Source organism: Cajanus cajan, chromosome 10 (assembly GCF_000230855.2).
Source record: "Cajanus cajan strain Asha chromosome 10, NIPB_CcT2T_4, whole genome shotgun sequence".
Taxonomy (NCBI): domain Eukaryota; kingdom Viridiplantae; phylum Streptophyta; class Magnoliopsida; order Fabales; family Fabaceae; genus Cajanus; species Cajanus cajan.
Genome location: NC_138526.1, coordinates 20,676,650 through 20,690,465, shown reverse-complemented (window position 1 = coordinate 20,690,465; position 13,816 = coordinate 20,676,650). Strand labels below are relative to the sequence as shown.

General features: G+C 31.8%; 2 protein-coding genes across 10 annotated transcripts in view; one reads left to right on the top strand and one right to left on the bottom strand.

The window, feature by feature from the left end:
* The window catches only part of LOC109797339 (187-kDa microtubule-associated protein AIR9), a 31,810-nt gene extending 21,852 nt beyond the window's left edge, over positions 1–9,958 (top strand). For 4 of the 9 annotated variants that reach the window (XR_014430115.1, XR_014430113.1, XM_083065436.1 and 1 more), the window contains 2 exons: positions 2,309–2,672; positions 2,754–3,100. The gene's annotated coding sequence lies outside the window, so the exon portion shown is untranslated. Of the gene's footprint in view, positions 1–2,234; positions 2,684–2,753; positions 3,101–7,946 lie in introns of those variants that run through there. The other 5 variants (XR_014430111.1, XR_002239696.3, XR_014430116.1 and 2 more) reach the window with 4 other exon arrangements.
* Positions 5,250–12,739, bottom strand: LOC109797113 (uncharacterized). The gene is made up of 5 exons (XM_020357030.3): positions 12,447–12,739; positions 10,646–10,723; positions 10,174–10,273; positions 7,266–7,408; positions 5,250–5,576 (listed from the first exon to the last, which is right to left on the bottom strand). Exons 1-5 carry the CDS (start codon positions 12,702–12,704, stop codon positions 5,367–5,369), a joined length of 789 nt encoding a protein of 262 aa, XP_020212619.1. The 5' UTR covers positions 12,705–12,739; the 3' UTR covers positions 5,250–5,366.
* Between the last annotated feature and the right edge of the window lie 1,077 nt (positions 12,740–13,816).

Here is a 13,816-nt window from a genome sequence, read left to right as displayed (position 1 = left end):
GTATTATGGGTCTTAGTATAAGACTTTTTGGATTTTAAGCTTATTGGGCCTAGTTTTGGGCTTCATGGGCCTTTTGATTGCTTTTGAGCTTAATGAGCCCAATGGGTTTGATGGGCCAAAGGTTCTCTTTACTTGGGCTTTACATAGATGACCACCTTTCTCATATATTTGGTAGTATAGGAGTTTATATTGTTTGGTCTTGTATTATGGGCTTTAGTATAAGGCTTTTTGGGTTTTAAGCTTATTGGGCCTAGTTTTGGGCTTCATGGGCCTTTGGACTTTTAATTGCTTTTGAGCTTAGTGAGCCCAATGTGTTTGATGGGCCTAAAGTTCTCTTTACTTGGATTTTACATAGATGACTACCTTTCTCATATATTTGGTAGTATAAGAGTTTATATTGCTTGGTCTTGTATTATGGGCCTTAGTATAAGACTTTTTGAATTTTAAGCTTATTGGGCCTAGTTTTGGGCTTCATGGGCCTTTGGACTTTTGATTGCTTTTGAGCTTAATGAGCCCAATGGGTTTAATGGGCCTAAGGTTCTCTTTACTTGGGCTTTACATAGATGACCACCTTTCTCATATATTTGGTAGTATAGGAGTTTATATTGTTTGATCTTGTATTATGGGCCTTTGTATATGACTATTTGGGTTTTAAGCTTATTGGACCTAGTTTTGGGCTTCATGGGCCTTTGAGCTTTTGACTGCTTCTGAGCTTAGTGAGCCCAATGAGTTTGGTGGGCCTAAGGTTCTCTTTACTTGGTCTTTAGTATAGGAGTTTATATTGTTTGGTCTTGTATTATGGACCTAAGTATAAGACTTTTTGGGTTTTAAGCTTGTTGCGCCTAGCTTTGGGCTTCATGGGCCTTTAGACTTTTGATTGCTTTTGAGCTTAGTGAGCCTAATGGGTTTGATGGGCATAAGGTTCTCTTTACTTGGACTTTACATAGATGACCACCTTTCTCATATATTTGGTAGTATAGGAGTTTATATTGTTTGGTCTTGTATTATGGGCCTTAGTATAAGACTTTTTGGGTTTTAAGTTTATTAGGCCTAGTTTTGGCCTTTATTCATAAGATGTTTGATGTCATTGAGGAAGGGACTTCATATCTCGCTCAATTGAAAAACTATACTTAAATTTTAAATGTGATTTAGTAGAATGAAAAAAAAAAAAACAAATATGTAACCAGAACGGGCCGTTCCGAATTCAGAACGGCCCGTTCTGGTTTAAGTAATCATATGTTATTTTTAAATCTGGAACGGGCCGTTCAGATTTTAGAACGGTCCGTTCTGGTGTAGTTTATCACATGTTTTTTTTCCTTCTAGAACGGCCCGTTCTGGTGCATTATTCCTGTGTTATTTTTTCATCTAGAACGGCCCGTTCTGGAAGTGACAGCTGCTGCGTCAGTCATCGTAATACGTGTTTTTTTTATTTAGGTAATTTTGAAAAAAAAAATTCAGTAAAATATTCAAAAATTTTATCCAGTGTATGAAGGTGTACAATATATCTTCTCACTAAATCACAATCTCAACCATTCATTGTTTTTAATATTATATCTATGGTAATTTTAAATGCACCATCCATGGACCACTTGTCCAACTTCTCCATCATAGACATCACCGTGAAATGACGTGAAATGTTTGAATGAATTGGAATAATTTCAATTCGATGGATTAGTAATTCTAGTTGTTGTTATTGTTATTGTGATTATGATTGTGATGATGTGTATTTTATGTTTTATTTATTTGTATGTTGTTTGTGACTTGTGTGTGTTTGTGCCTTTGTTTTTGTATGTTGTGTGTGCTTATATGTCTCTGCGTATCTCTACGTGTGTGCATATCAATGCCTTGTATGTATGTTTTGTGTATGTGTGCTGTCTTCGTCTCTATGTTTATGCATTTGCTCAGTTTTTATGTTTGTCTGTGTTACTTTGCAAGTGATGTGTTTCTGCCGGTGTCTCTCCATGTGTATGCCCTGCCTTTATCTTTGTATATGTGTTTGTCTTTACTTGTGTATGTGTAATTTATGTGTTTGGATGTCTCTTTGTTTGTGTCTAGTTTATGTTTTTATCTGTATGTGTATGTATCTCTCTCACTCCCTCTGTGTGGGTGTGTTTGTGACTTTGTTAGTCTGTGTTATGTCTATATTTGTTTATTTATGTTTGTATGTGCTATTTATCTGTCTTTGTGTATGTGTGCATTGATATATTTAACTTTAAAAATGTATTGATGTTTAGGAAACTTACCATTGCTGTGAGATTACAAGTAAATGAAATTCAGGACCTCTTTTTTCCTTCTCAATTTCATTCAGTATATATGGCCACACGAGCATGAAAAGCTTTCACAAGTTGAGCTGTTGGTTGTTGAAGAAGCTGCTGCTATTCCACTGCTGGTGGTAAGTCTTTGCTTGGCCCATATCTGATCTTCTTGTCTTGACAAGAGTGTTCATACAGGAACAATATCTACATGAGAATGCCTATATCAAAAGAATAGGAAAATAGATTATAAAACCGAACCCACAAACACGAAGCCGTTCCTTTTTCTCTTGCTGATAATCCCAACTCCCCACGAACCCAAAACTCCAGAGTCCAAAATACAGTTTAGAACAAAAAGGGAACAAGTTGGAGAGTAGGGCAACAAGTCATAGTGGAAAGAAGGCTTACGACTACGCAATGGTTGTTCAGAGGTCTCTAAATCGATTCTCTTCTTCTTCTTTATGAAAAGTGAAATAATCTATTAATTTTGTCACGTTGCAGAGACATTTCGGTCGTGATGCGGCTACATTACTGTGGCAATGCGGAAAAATCCGTGATTTTCATTCGCACTGCAATTGCGGCCTGTTGATGTTGCGAGGAGGTCCGCAATCGTAATATTACGACCACAATACATAATGTAGACCACAATTTGAAACACTGGTAATAATCTAAAGAATGAATGACCTGAATAAACATCGCACTTCAACAATCTATTTGTCAACATCACTCAATAAACACCATGTAAAAGTTAGTTTTGACTACGAATCATCTTTTAACCAGTGTGTGTTCCTTGGTCCATACTTTTGTAGGTGTAAAAAGGAAGTAATAATATTAAGTTTTTTAATTAATTTTAATTTTTCTCGCTCTATCTTAGAGAGAGTATACAAAATATCTGAATTTATTTGCTCTAAAAAATTTTACAATATGCTTTGATAATCTTACTATATTTATGTTTTGATAGTTTTGCTTTACTCATGCTATGCAAATTTATGCTTATGGTCCGAGTAAAATTTATGCTATGATTTATATATGCTTCATTTCGCTCTGATTACCTATACTGAAATAATATATAGTTTGTTTAACATGTCATGTACTTTTTTCCCTCTGAAAGTTCGTATATTCTATGATAAAAGAAAATAGTAATGCTTGACATGTACTTCATCAGAAATTACTGGCATATGTTTTGATTAAAATATGTTGGAATATTGCTTATTTGTCTTAGATTCAAAATAGAATAGAGTCATTATGTTTAAAAACTCATTTTTTTTTAAATCATGTTTATCACCATCAAAAAATGAGAGATTATTAGATTAAAAGATAATCTTGGATCCTTTAGAATATAAATTTTAATATTAACAAACTCAGACATTTTTGTTAAAGAAATGTTTTTCAAATCACATAATAAAATGAATTCAATAGACAATTGGTTATGATGAATGCATTAAATATGTATCGTTTATGATATTTTATAGCCAAATTTATTTATTTTTTTATTCCTTATCAGGTTAAAGGAATAAATGTTTCTTTGCTACTTGAACTTTAAAAAGGAATATAGGTATGTTTTTTATTAGAGAAAGGACAAGCAAATCTCCCAAAAAAATACAAAGTCTCAAATAAAGTCATTTCCAACTAATATACATAATAGTTTCTCCTGTTTTGTATCTTAAAAGTGATAAATAATCTTCTTGATCAGATAATAAGTGACAATTTGGTAAAATACATTTAATTAATGCACCAATAGTCACTTCTCTTTACAAGGAAGGAAGACAAACATAGACAAAGTAGTCTAGGAGAGAAGCTAAAGGATTTATAATGATCGTCTTTACGAAGCACTTATATAAAGAAAATTGAAGACTTGTGAAGAAAGCAGAAGAGAACAATTGTAAAAAAAAATCTAATACATTCTTTTTGTTAAAACTTTGTACTTAATTTGGTTGTATGTCTTGAAAGTGAGACGAAACAATTGATTTTTCAACTTTAACTTCATGTTATTACTTAAAACCTTAAATGTTTTGTTATAAAGAATACTTAGTTGTTGAAGTTCGAAAAGATTTCATTATTTAAAGAATACTTGAATAGTTGCTTGGAGAGACATGTCAAAAAATACTTAAGTTGAATTAGAAGTGACTTATTAAAGAATATTTATTTTTTGTGAGAGATGGTAAAACTTGAAGGTTAATCAATAATTAAGCATAGTATCAATGATTGAAACAAACCAATATAAAAATATCATATATTCTTTATAATTTCCACTTTACTGTTTCAAAAAGTGAAAAAAAAATTATATTATTCAACCTCATTCTAATATCTTTCTTTTCTCTACATTTATATAATTCACTTTTTATTTCATTTCACCTTTGAAATAAGTTTTAAAAGTTAGTTATAATTAGTTTAAAAAAAAAAGTGAACTCCTTAGAATCTTAATGTTATGGATTATATTTTTTTATTATTTTATGTAAGATGAAAGAGTATTTAATCATATTTTTTTGGAATCATATCTTGTAACATTACAAAGGTAATAAAATAAGTTATGTTTTATTTTATAAAAAAAATGATCATTTTACCTAAAATCTAATAATAAATTAAAATTTTAAAATATATAAGATTCAAAAAATTGACTCTTAGCTCATTTGATTCAAGCTACAAGCTAAACTAACTTGTTAACTAAATTGTTAACGAACTTAAACAAAGTTGAATTTGAGTTAAAAAAAAATGATTCATACAGAATTTGAGTCAAATTTTCAATTGAGCTAAATATTATTGAATTAAACTGAGTTAAACTAAGTTTGACTCAACTCAACTTATTTTCAACTCAACCAACGTGCTAAAATATTATTTTACAATATATAATAATAGATAATAGATAATAAATATAATAGATACCGAATAACAGACCGGAAACAAATTGGAGAAAATGAAATTTGATCACATTTTCAATCCAATGGTACATACCGATAATTGTAAAACTGACTTCCAAAATATAACAACTATTGAATATTATAATTAACATGCTATAATTTCTATTTTCTATATAACTAAAATCAGGCACCAAATCAATTAGAATTTGATTCCCTGCTATCCCTTAAGTGAGTATATTACAAGGTCAATTACATTCTAGTCTGACTTATGTAGGTTATGGAGGATATACAAAGATGCAGATGATAAGAAAATACAAACTGAATAACTTAGTAAATCCAATCCTGTGGCAATGGTAACCATTTTGCTCCTCTCAAACATCTTTACCAGAAGAATCATCACAATAACATGTCCCACCTTTGTCTTCAATTCATCAAGTGAGCATATTTTCATCCATTTGGGCCTCTCCTGAAAAGGATAAAGAATATATTCACTTTATTTTCCAATATGCTAGAATCGTGTTAGTTAATTAAATGGAAGCTTGGCAATAAACACAGCTCGGCGATTTATATTAACTAATGTTAAAACGTGCAAGCAATAGCTGAAATTATTATTTCATTATTATGTCATAACTTTATATTTGAAAAAAATTTACTGCTGTATGTTTGCATTGCAAATTGCAAGAATGTTGAGAAAGACAAAGACATGTTTTATATGGAGCCTCAGATTCAGTTCCAAATATAAAAACATTTACATGTAATGTAGCAATTAGAAGGTAAACAAAAATCAGTGGAACTCCAATATGTCTATAAAGAAGTTGCAAAGCAGACAGGGGTTGAAGTCTTAAGTTCGGATCTTGGTGCAACTTTGTTGAAAAAAAAGCTGCAAAGCTCGGACTGAGATTTATAGATTATATATATTACAAATTGATTGTCGTTTACAAGCAATATGAATAGAAAATGATGTGGATTAATTTTACAATCGTGAAGATATTGAAAAAGGTGCTCACAGAACAAACAGTAAAATACGCCCCCTTGGCTTGATAGATGAATCAATTATAGTGTCCTCTCCTCTCATTTTAAAAATTACACTCCCTTCTAAAAGGTCAATATTTACTACACTTTTAGCCTATTATAAGTAAACGTGTCTGTTAGGTGTGAACAAGGATTGGTGGCAGGGTGGGACAGCGCAACTACCTTTAATAGGTGTGGAAAAAGGAGAGGTTAGGTCAGATTAACTTCACCCGTCCCTAAATTTTTATCGAACCAATTTTTTAGAGCCTAATTCATACTTAGATCCAAATGCATCCGATAATCTACCAGTTAAATTAGGACGGGTCAAGCTACCGGATTGGATTGGACATTATTCACCCCTAGGCTTTAATATCTCTAGAGGGTTATGGCTACTTGAGTCACTCACAAACAAGAATCTTTTGCATTATAACATGGAACTATAGGTATGCGAAAAGAACCATTATGAATGAAAAGAAGGAAGTAACGGCGAGATTATTATTATTATTAGACTGTATGGAAGAGAATGAATTGCACAATGCAGAGAAATTCATTAGTACTATTGTAGCACTCTTTGTTGTTATTGGTGACCATGGTTTTGCAAGGAGGAAATTCATTCATAATGGTTCTTTGACACACTATGACCTAGACCTTGTTCTCTTATAACCACATTGTAGTATAACTCATTAAAATTATCCGGTGACACATTGGGTAGCCTAATAAAGTCCTTTTTCCTCTTCCTAGTTCCTATTCAACCTTGAGAACTTAGAGTTCAAAGGGCTTTCTTCTTACATTAGGTACAAAAGACACTGAAATTACATGGTTTTAAATTTTCCATAGTTGTAAAAAAACTCCAGACAATTGCAATCAGGCGCAATCAAGAAAGACAATTCTCATTTAGTTCAGAAGCACATTTCATAGCATAAAAATAATGAATTAATGCAGTAAGATAACTGTATCTCATTAAAAAACAGAAAAAAAAAAAAAAAAAAGGAATAAACACTTGTATAGAACAATTACCAAACTTGAATATCCACGCTATTTTATCACATTTAAAATATTAAAAGATTGAATTGCTAAAATTTCTTCAATAGATGTCATTATAATGTTCATGATAAATATTAAATAAGTATGGTTGTATAATTACCTTCATAGCAAACATTCCAAACAAAGAGGATCCTTTAAGAGCACGGTCAACAGAAGGTGGAACATCAGGAGGTACATTGCTTATGAACAATCCATATAAGCCCATACCAAAAATCAGCATAACTGTACCAGCAAGATAAACATCTGCAGCAGCAAGTGATTCATGCATTTTATTGGCCGAAAGAATGCCTAAATGCAAGTAGTAAACATAACCTTACATGAAATTGAGACCAAAAACGAATTAAAAAAGAGCTTCCCAATAAAAACATAATATCAATATACAATTTGTGGTATACCACCTTTATATATTACAAAATATGTAGGTTTAAGATGATTTAAATGTTCTTTCTCATAATGAAAGAGACAATCTTTCTATGAAAAAAATAGAGGGGCTAACATAAGTTGGATAATTTAAAAGTAAAATAACAAAAGTTTACTAAATTTGAGCTTAGGATCTAACTCTATCCCACAAATCTAGCTTGTAAGGTGAGGATGACTCAAGGTTTATAATAACTACTTAAGCCTTAACTCTAGTTGATGTAGGACTACATCTACCTCTTCACACCTATTACAATGAAGGTGCACGGGACTATAAAATAAGACAGATCAAGGGTGTCAGCAATTAAGGCGACTTAATACACCCCTCATACTCAGTCTACTAACCAGGAGAGTGCCAATGCAGGTGGCCAAAAAACAATGGATGCACCTTCTCACACTTATGACAATAAAAGTGCATGAGGCTGCAAATTAAATCTGTTCAAAGGTGTCAACAGTTAGTGATAAAGATCCAACCAGCCAAGGGAAATATCTTTTGCGTGATATTGGAGGTGCCATGATAAAGTCCAAAATGAAGATGATGAAGCAAGTTTTACAAGGACTAATTATGAAGATCAAGACAAGTTCAAATTCAGAGGTTGTACCAAAATGGATCACTTCCTACAAGTTGATGAAGACTTAGGTCCAAATTGAAGACAAACATGACAAGCCCAAACTCATATATCTAGAAGAAGCATTAATGGGCTGAAGTTTAAATAGTTTTGGGCTGAATAATTACTTAAGTCCATTTTCTTATTTTTATTGTAATTTTCGTATTTTATTTTAATTAAATAAGTTCAGATGGTTTTTCATATTGCCTAGGTCAGTTTTGAGTGTCATTAGGCTTCCTAGTGGAAAATAAATGTTAGTAGGAATTAGTGGGATTTTAATACCTAGTGGAGCTTAGTGGAAAGTTACTACATGTAAGTGATAGAGTGCTTATCTTAGCCTATAAACAGGAACATCTTGTAAGCATCCAAATCAAATTGAATATTAATGATATTTTGAGTTTCTCACTGTGAAAGTTTTTTCCTTTATTCTTGGATAAGAACTTGATAGTGTTGGTTTTACCGACAGGTCGCGATTAGGGTCACACTTTTTTATTTTGATAACTTTGGGGCTACCGACGGATCACGGTTAGGGTCAATCAAGTTCCTTTATTTTCTGTACCTGTTTTCAAGAAATTCCTATGTTATAAAAATCGTATCAGTTAGGGGCGGACACAAATCCAAGTCGATCAAGTGACCATATCAATTCAAACCACCCAAAGGAAAAAATCTAAGTTGGTTCAGATCATCCGTTTGTATTTAAAAATTGTCAATCCAACAATTGGAATCATTCTTCAATTGACACTTCAGAAGAGTCCCTCCCTCTACTTTGAATTTCTATACCGATGATACAACCCGAACCAACCCAAACATGTCCAGACCATAGTAGTCAATCCCGGATAGCGGAGCGGAGCGGTCGACCCTAAAAACGGGATAGCGGGATGACGTGGAGCGGGATAACCGCTATTTTAATATTAATTTATATATATTAAATAATTAATAATATATATATAAAAGCAAAAAAAAATAACTCTAATCTGCTTAATTAAATTAAAAAATTACTCTAATCAGAAATTTAAAAAAAATCTGCTGAATTAAATTTAATCAGAAATTAAAAAAAAAATCTACTGAATTAAATTTAATCAGAAATTAAAAAAAAACTGCTGAATTAAATTTAATCAAAAATTAAAAAAAAAAATCTGCTGAATTATAAAATAGAAGATGAGAAGACAAACAAAGAAGACAGACGACGTCGGAACTGGAGGAGCAGCGTCAGAACTAAAGGAGCGTCGGTCGGAACTGACGAAGTGCATCAGAACTGGAGGAGCGTCTGACAAAGAAGCCTGAAGAAGACGACCGGAGTGCGCCAACGGTCATCCTCAAGAGAGAAAGAATCGAGTCCGAGAGAGAGAGAGGAGGGGGAGCGTGAGACGTTCAGAAACCAACAACAATGGTTCCACGAGAGGGAGAGGAAGATTTAGGGCAAGAAAAACCCAACTGAAATGACGGACTTACCCTTAATGAAGGGTCTGTCCAAGACGCGACGCGATTCCGCCATTTTTGGCCGCTTCGCTCCACGACCGACGCGGCCGCTCCAGCTGTGACGGAAATCCGAGACACGACAACATCACCATTGCGGTGTTGGGTTGTCGCGTCGCTCCGCTCCGGCCGCGATTGACAACTATGGTCCAGACTTAAGGTTTAGGATTTTGAGTTTAGAGTTGCCTTAACTGTGGATAGAAGTGGGCACAAGTTGGTTCGGATCAAAGATATTAAGGTCCAAACCAATAAACTATGGTCAGTTATCAATTCGTTTTTTTTTTCACTTTTTTCATCAATTCAAATTGAACCAACCCAATCAGGTCCCAAGTAGAGTAAATACAAAATAATATAGAAAACTAGTTAGAGTTTGAGTCTGTTTGAATATAAACTAGAAATGCTCTTGAAAGCTTCTCTACTGAAAATAAAGAGCTTTCTCCAGTAGAAAAGTTGTATAAAGTGTTTCTAAATTTGTATCCAAATTATGACTAGTAAGTAATAAATTACCAATTGCTTCAACAAGACGCAGAACCATCTGTCCGGTGTGAACTCCTTTGACACAGCTTGTCCAATAGACTTTATATGCGTCAACAATATAAATACAACCCTAAAATGATCCAACATAGTCAGATATATATAGGCTTACATTTATGACATGATTAAGTATATTAACATTAAAACTATCTAAAGGAAAGTAAGATTATCCTTGAGGGGATATCAATAACAGAAAAAGATAAATACTTTTATATTTCATACCAATAGTGATAACCTCTAAGTACAACTACAAAATAACTGCATCAAAGTTGTTGGGAGAAGGGAGTCTTGTAGTAACAGCTGGACAATTGTCACCATGTGACCCAAAGGTCAGGTTGGTTCAAGTTGAGGAATCAGCCACTTACATATGCAAGGTATGGCTGCACACTATAAACACACAGTGCGTTCAACATTTAGAAAGATGTAAGTTATTGAGAGACTATACATTTAGAAAGCACAATAGTGACCCTGCCAAGGAACCTCCAACAGCAAGTAATGCCAAGAAGCGGAAGTCGAAAATGACCTGCTCAACAGAATGAAAAAGCTTTTGGTTAGAAAAGCAAAGACATACCAGTTTATAACTTTCCTGAGAATAATGAAAGGGAAAAGATCAGCTATTATCATAAAAGCATGGGAGTTTCTCATGCTTCAAAATACTTGTAATCTTGTATCAATGCCAGTTTGTGTGTGTATTATATACGATCTCAACATTCAGGGATATAGGAATTGAGTATAACATACTACTCCTGTCCCAAGTATAAGGAGAAAAAAAAACCTATATTTACTTTAACTAATAAAGTTAATTAACATTATTTAATTTCACTAATGACATTTAAAAAAATAACACATTTTTTAAGTTTGTTTATCATTGAAATTTGATATAAAAAAATGAATATTGTTTTTATTGTATCTGTACCCTGAATACAGAATGTAATCCAATATATATAGAGCTAACAGCTTCTAACTGAAGCTATAGGTCTAACTAACAAAAGTAAGAGAAGCTATAGGTCTAACTAACAAAAGTAAGAGAAGTTATAGGTCTAACTAACTAGAGCACGTAGTTACAAGAAACTAACAGAATGAATACTCCTCTACTGCTTTACAAACGAAAATAAAAGTGAAGACAAATTACAGGATACGTAAACAGAGAATTCAAAAATTAAACCGCATCTTAGAGACTATAGGTAAGGAGTAAAGTTATACTCCAATAGAATACTGTTTCGGTACGCTCAAAAAGTTCCACATCGCTTGGAAATCAAGGCTAAGTGTAATTTATAAACACTTTCCCTCCTAAACTCACGAAGTGTATTTTCAAAGACAATCATGACGACCCAACGAGCTCTAAATACCTCGGATATGATGATTCTAATGATGCCAGTCTTACCCTATAGCTTGGGGAACTTGTTTCAATATGCCTAAAAAGTCTCACATTAAGAATTGAGACTAAGGGTAATTTATAAAAAACATGATAATCTTAACGATGCCAATGGACTTACAATCAAAACAAAAAAAAAACAAAGTTTATAACATTAGAACAAGAAGATAAACATGGATTTATAAGCTCACAAACAATATCTTCATTGGTATGATGCTTTTGGGATAAATGACCAAAAGTAAATCCATGAGCTGATAGTTTCATTGAAGAGGAAGTTAAACCATGGTCTTTTATTTGAGAAGAGGATTGTTGAGATAAAAAAAAGTAGATCTTTTGGGTGAAGAGCAAAAGCATACCAATAAGGATTTAAGCCCAAAATAGAAAATATCATAACAACATAGAGATAAATGTATGTAAACCCCGGTGCACACCATATATCAAGAATGGTGTAAAAAGAACAGATATCAAGAATGAAAAGTACTGAAAACAATTTCAATTAAATGAAAGAATATTTTGATAATGGTATCACGTAATTAAAAAGTATTAAAAACACAATTTCAATTAAATAATTTTTTTTTGATAATAGTAGATAAATTAAATTAAATTAGTAGAGATTTGCTGATATTTAGGAACAATAAACATGTTCCTTTTCTTATATTAGAGAGCACAGGAAATACACAATTAAAGCTTAATATTAATAGTCATGCATTATTTCTAGTAATCAAATTTATCGTTGTGACTATAATAATTTCTAATTGAATTAAATATCTCTATAAATTAATATTCACTAATCACAATTAAATTTCTTATCAAAAGACTGATAATTAATAAATAAATAAATAAGAACCTGAATAGAGAAAGAGAGAAATACCCTTTCAATGGAAGACTCGGTGGCTCGAAAAACCCTAACGAGCGGGTTACCGTTGGGGTTGGCGAGCGCATAGTTGAAGGCAGGGTCAGGGGATGAAGAAGGCGCAGTGGCTGTGGAAGTTGCAGAAGAAACACTTTGCGGTTCAGGAGAAGAAGCGCTTAACGAAGCATTGGGACAAAAACTTCGACGCGAAACGTGTGAGGCGCTGGGACGGTGGAAAAGCGAAGGAGCGAAGAAAGAGTTTGAGTAGAGAGCCATCGATTTGAATGAATGTGAATATGAATATGAGCACTGAAGGATTGGACTATAGTAATGTGCGTGTGGTCCACATATGCAATCATTTTTTTGTCTCCTTTCGTTGCGCCATAAAATATCAATCGCTTTTATGTACACAGATTAGTTGATATTTTGTTGTACAAGTCAATTTTTTTTTCTTTACTTTTTGGTCAAAGTTTTTCTTGTAATAAAAGAAGAAATGAAAGTGTATCTATATTAATATATAAAGGGATATCTTTTTCAGTAATTACTTTGGATTTTACTTTTTTTTAGACCATTATATTCTTTTATTTTAAAAAATTAAAAAAATTATTTTTTAACTAAATTTAAAAATTTAAAACTAATGAATCTATACTAATATATAAAAGAGATACTATTTTTAATATCTACTTTTAATTTTTATTTTTACATGGACTATTTTATTTTTTGTTTATTTTTTAATAACTGTCTTTTTTAAGAGTGACTTTTCATTTTTTTTTATTTATTTATTTTTTTCTTTAATACAATGCAGGCACAAAATGTCTTTTTCCTGCTAGTTTTATATAACGTGTTTTATGTGATATAATTTAATGATGTATTATTTTGAAAATTATATATAATAAATTTAAATTAAAAGTCAAAATACAAGGATAATAATATTACAATTTACAAGTAAGCATTTTGTTTTGATCTTTGAATTTATAAAGTATAGTTTCTGAAACTAAAATAAAGTTATAAAATGAGTCTAAACTAACGAATTGACAATCGCATTATTCTAACAGTAAAAAATATATAAGTAAAACGGTAATATATATATATATATATATATAGGGATTAAAATAATAAGAAATAATTAAATTTAAAATCTTAGTTTATGTTTTATGGACTAATTAAATAGTTTCTTAGTATAGCGTTTTTCCCTTTTTAAGGACAAAAATAGATATTAACTTTATTTTGACCTTAAGGATTTAAAATTATTCGATTCCATAAGAAATTTAAAGAACTTTTATTAGAATTTTAATTCGGAGAATTAAATTTATCAAAAACCTTCAAGAAACAAAATAAATAGGATAATTTAATACAAATACTTTAAATATGCTACAAACTTGACATAA

Coding starts and splice junctions, on each gene's coding strand:
- LOC109797113 (XM_020357030.3), bottom strand. CDS start 12,704: ATGGCTCTCTACTCAAACTCTTTCTTCGCTCCTTCGCTTTTCCACCGT. Junction 10,724..12,446: donor CCGAGTCTTCCATTGAAAGG/GTATTTCTCTCT, acceptor TCTGTTGAGCAG/GTCATTTTCGACTTCCGCTT. Junction 5,577..7,265: donor TTGGAATGTTTGCTATGAAG/GTAATTATACAA, acceptor TATCCTTTTCAG/GAGAGGCCCAAATGGATGAA.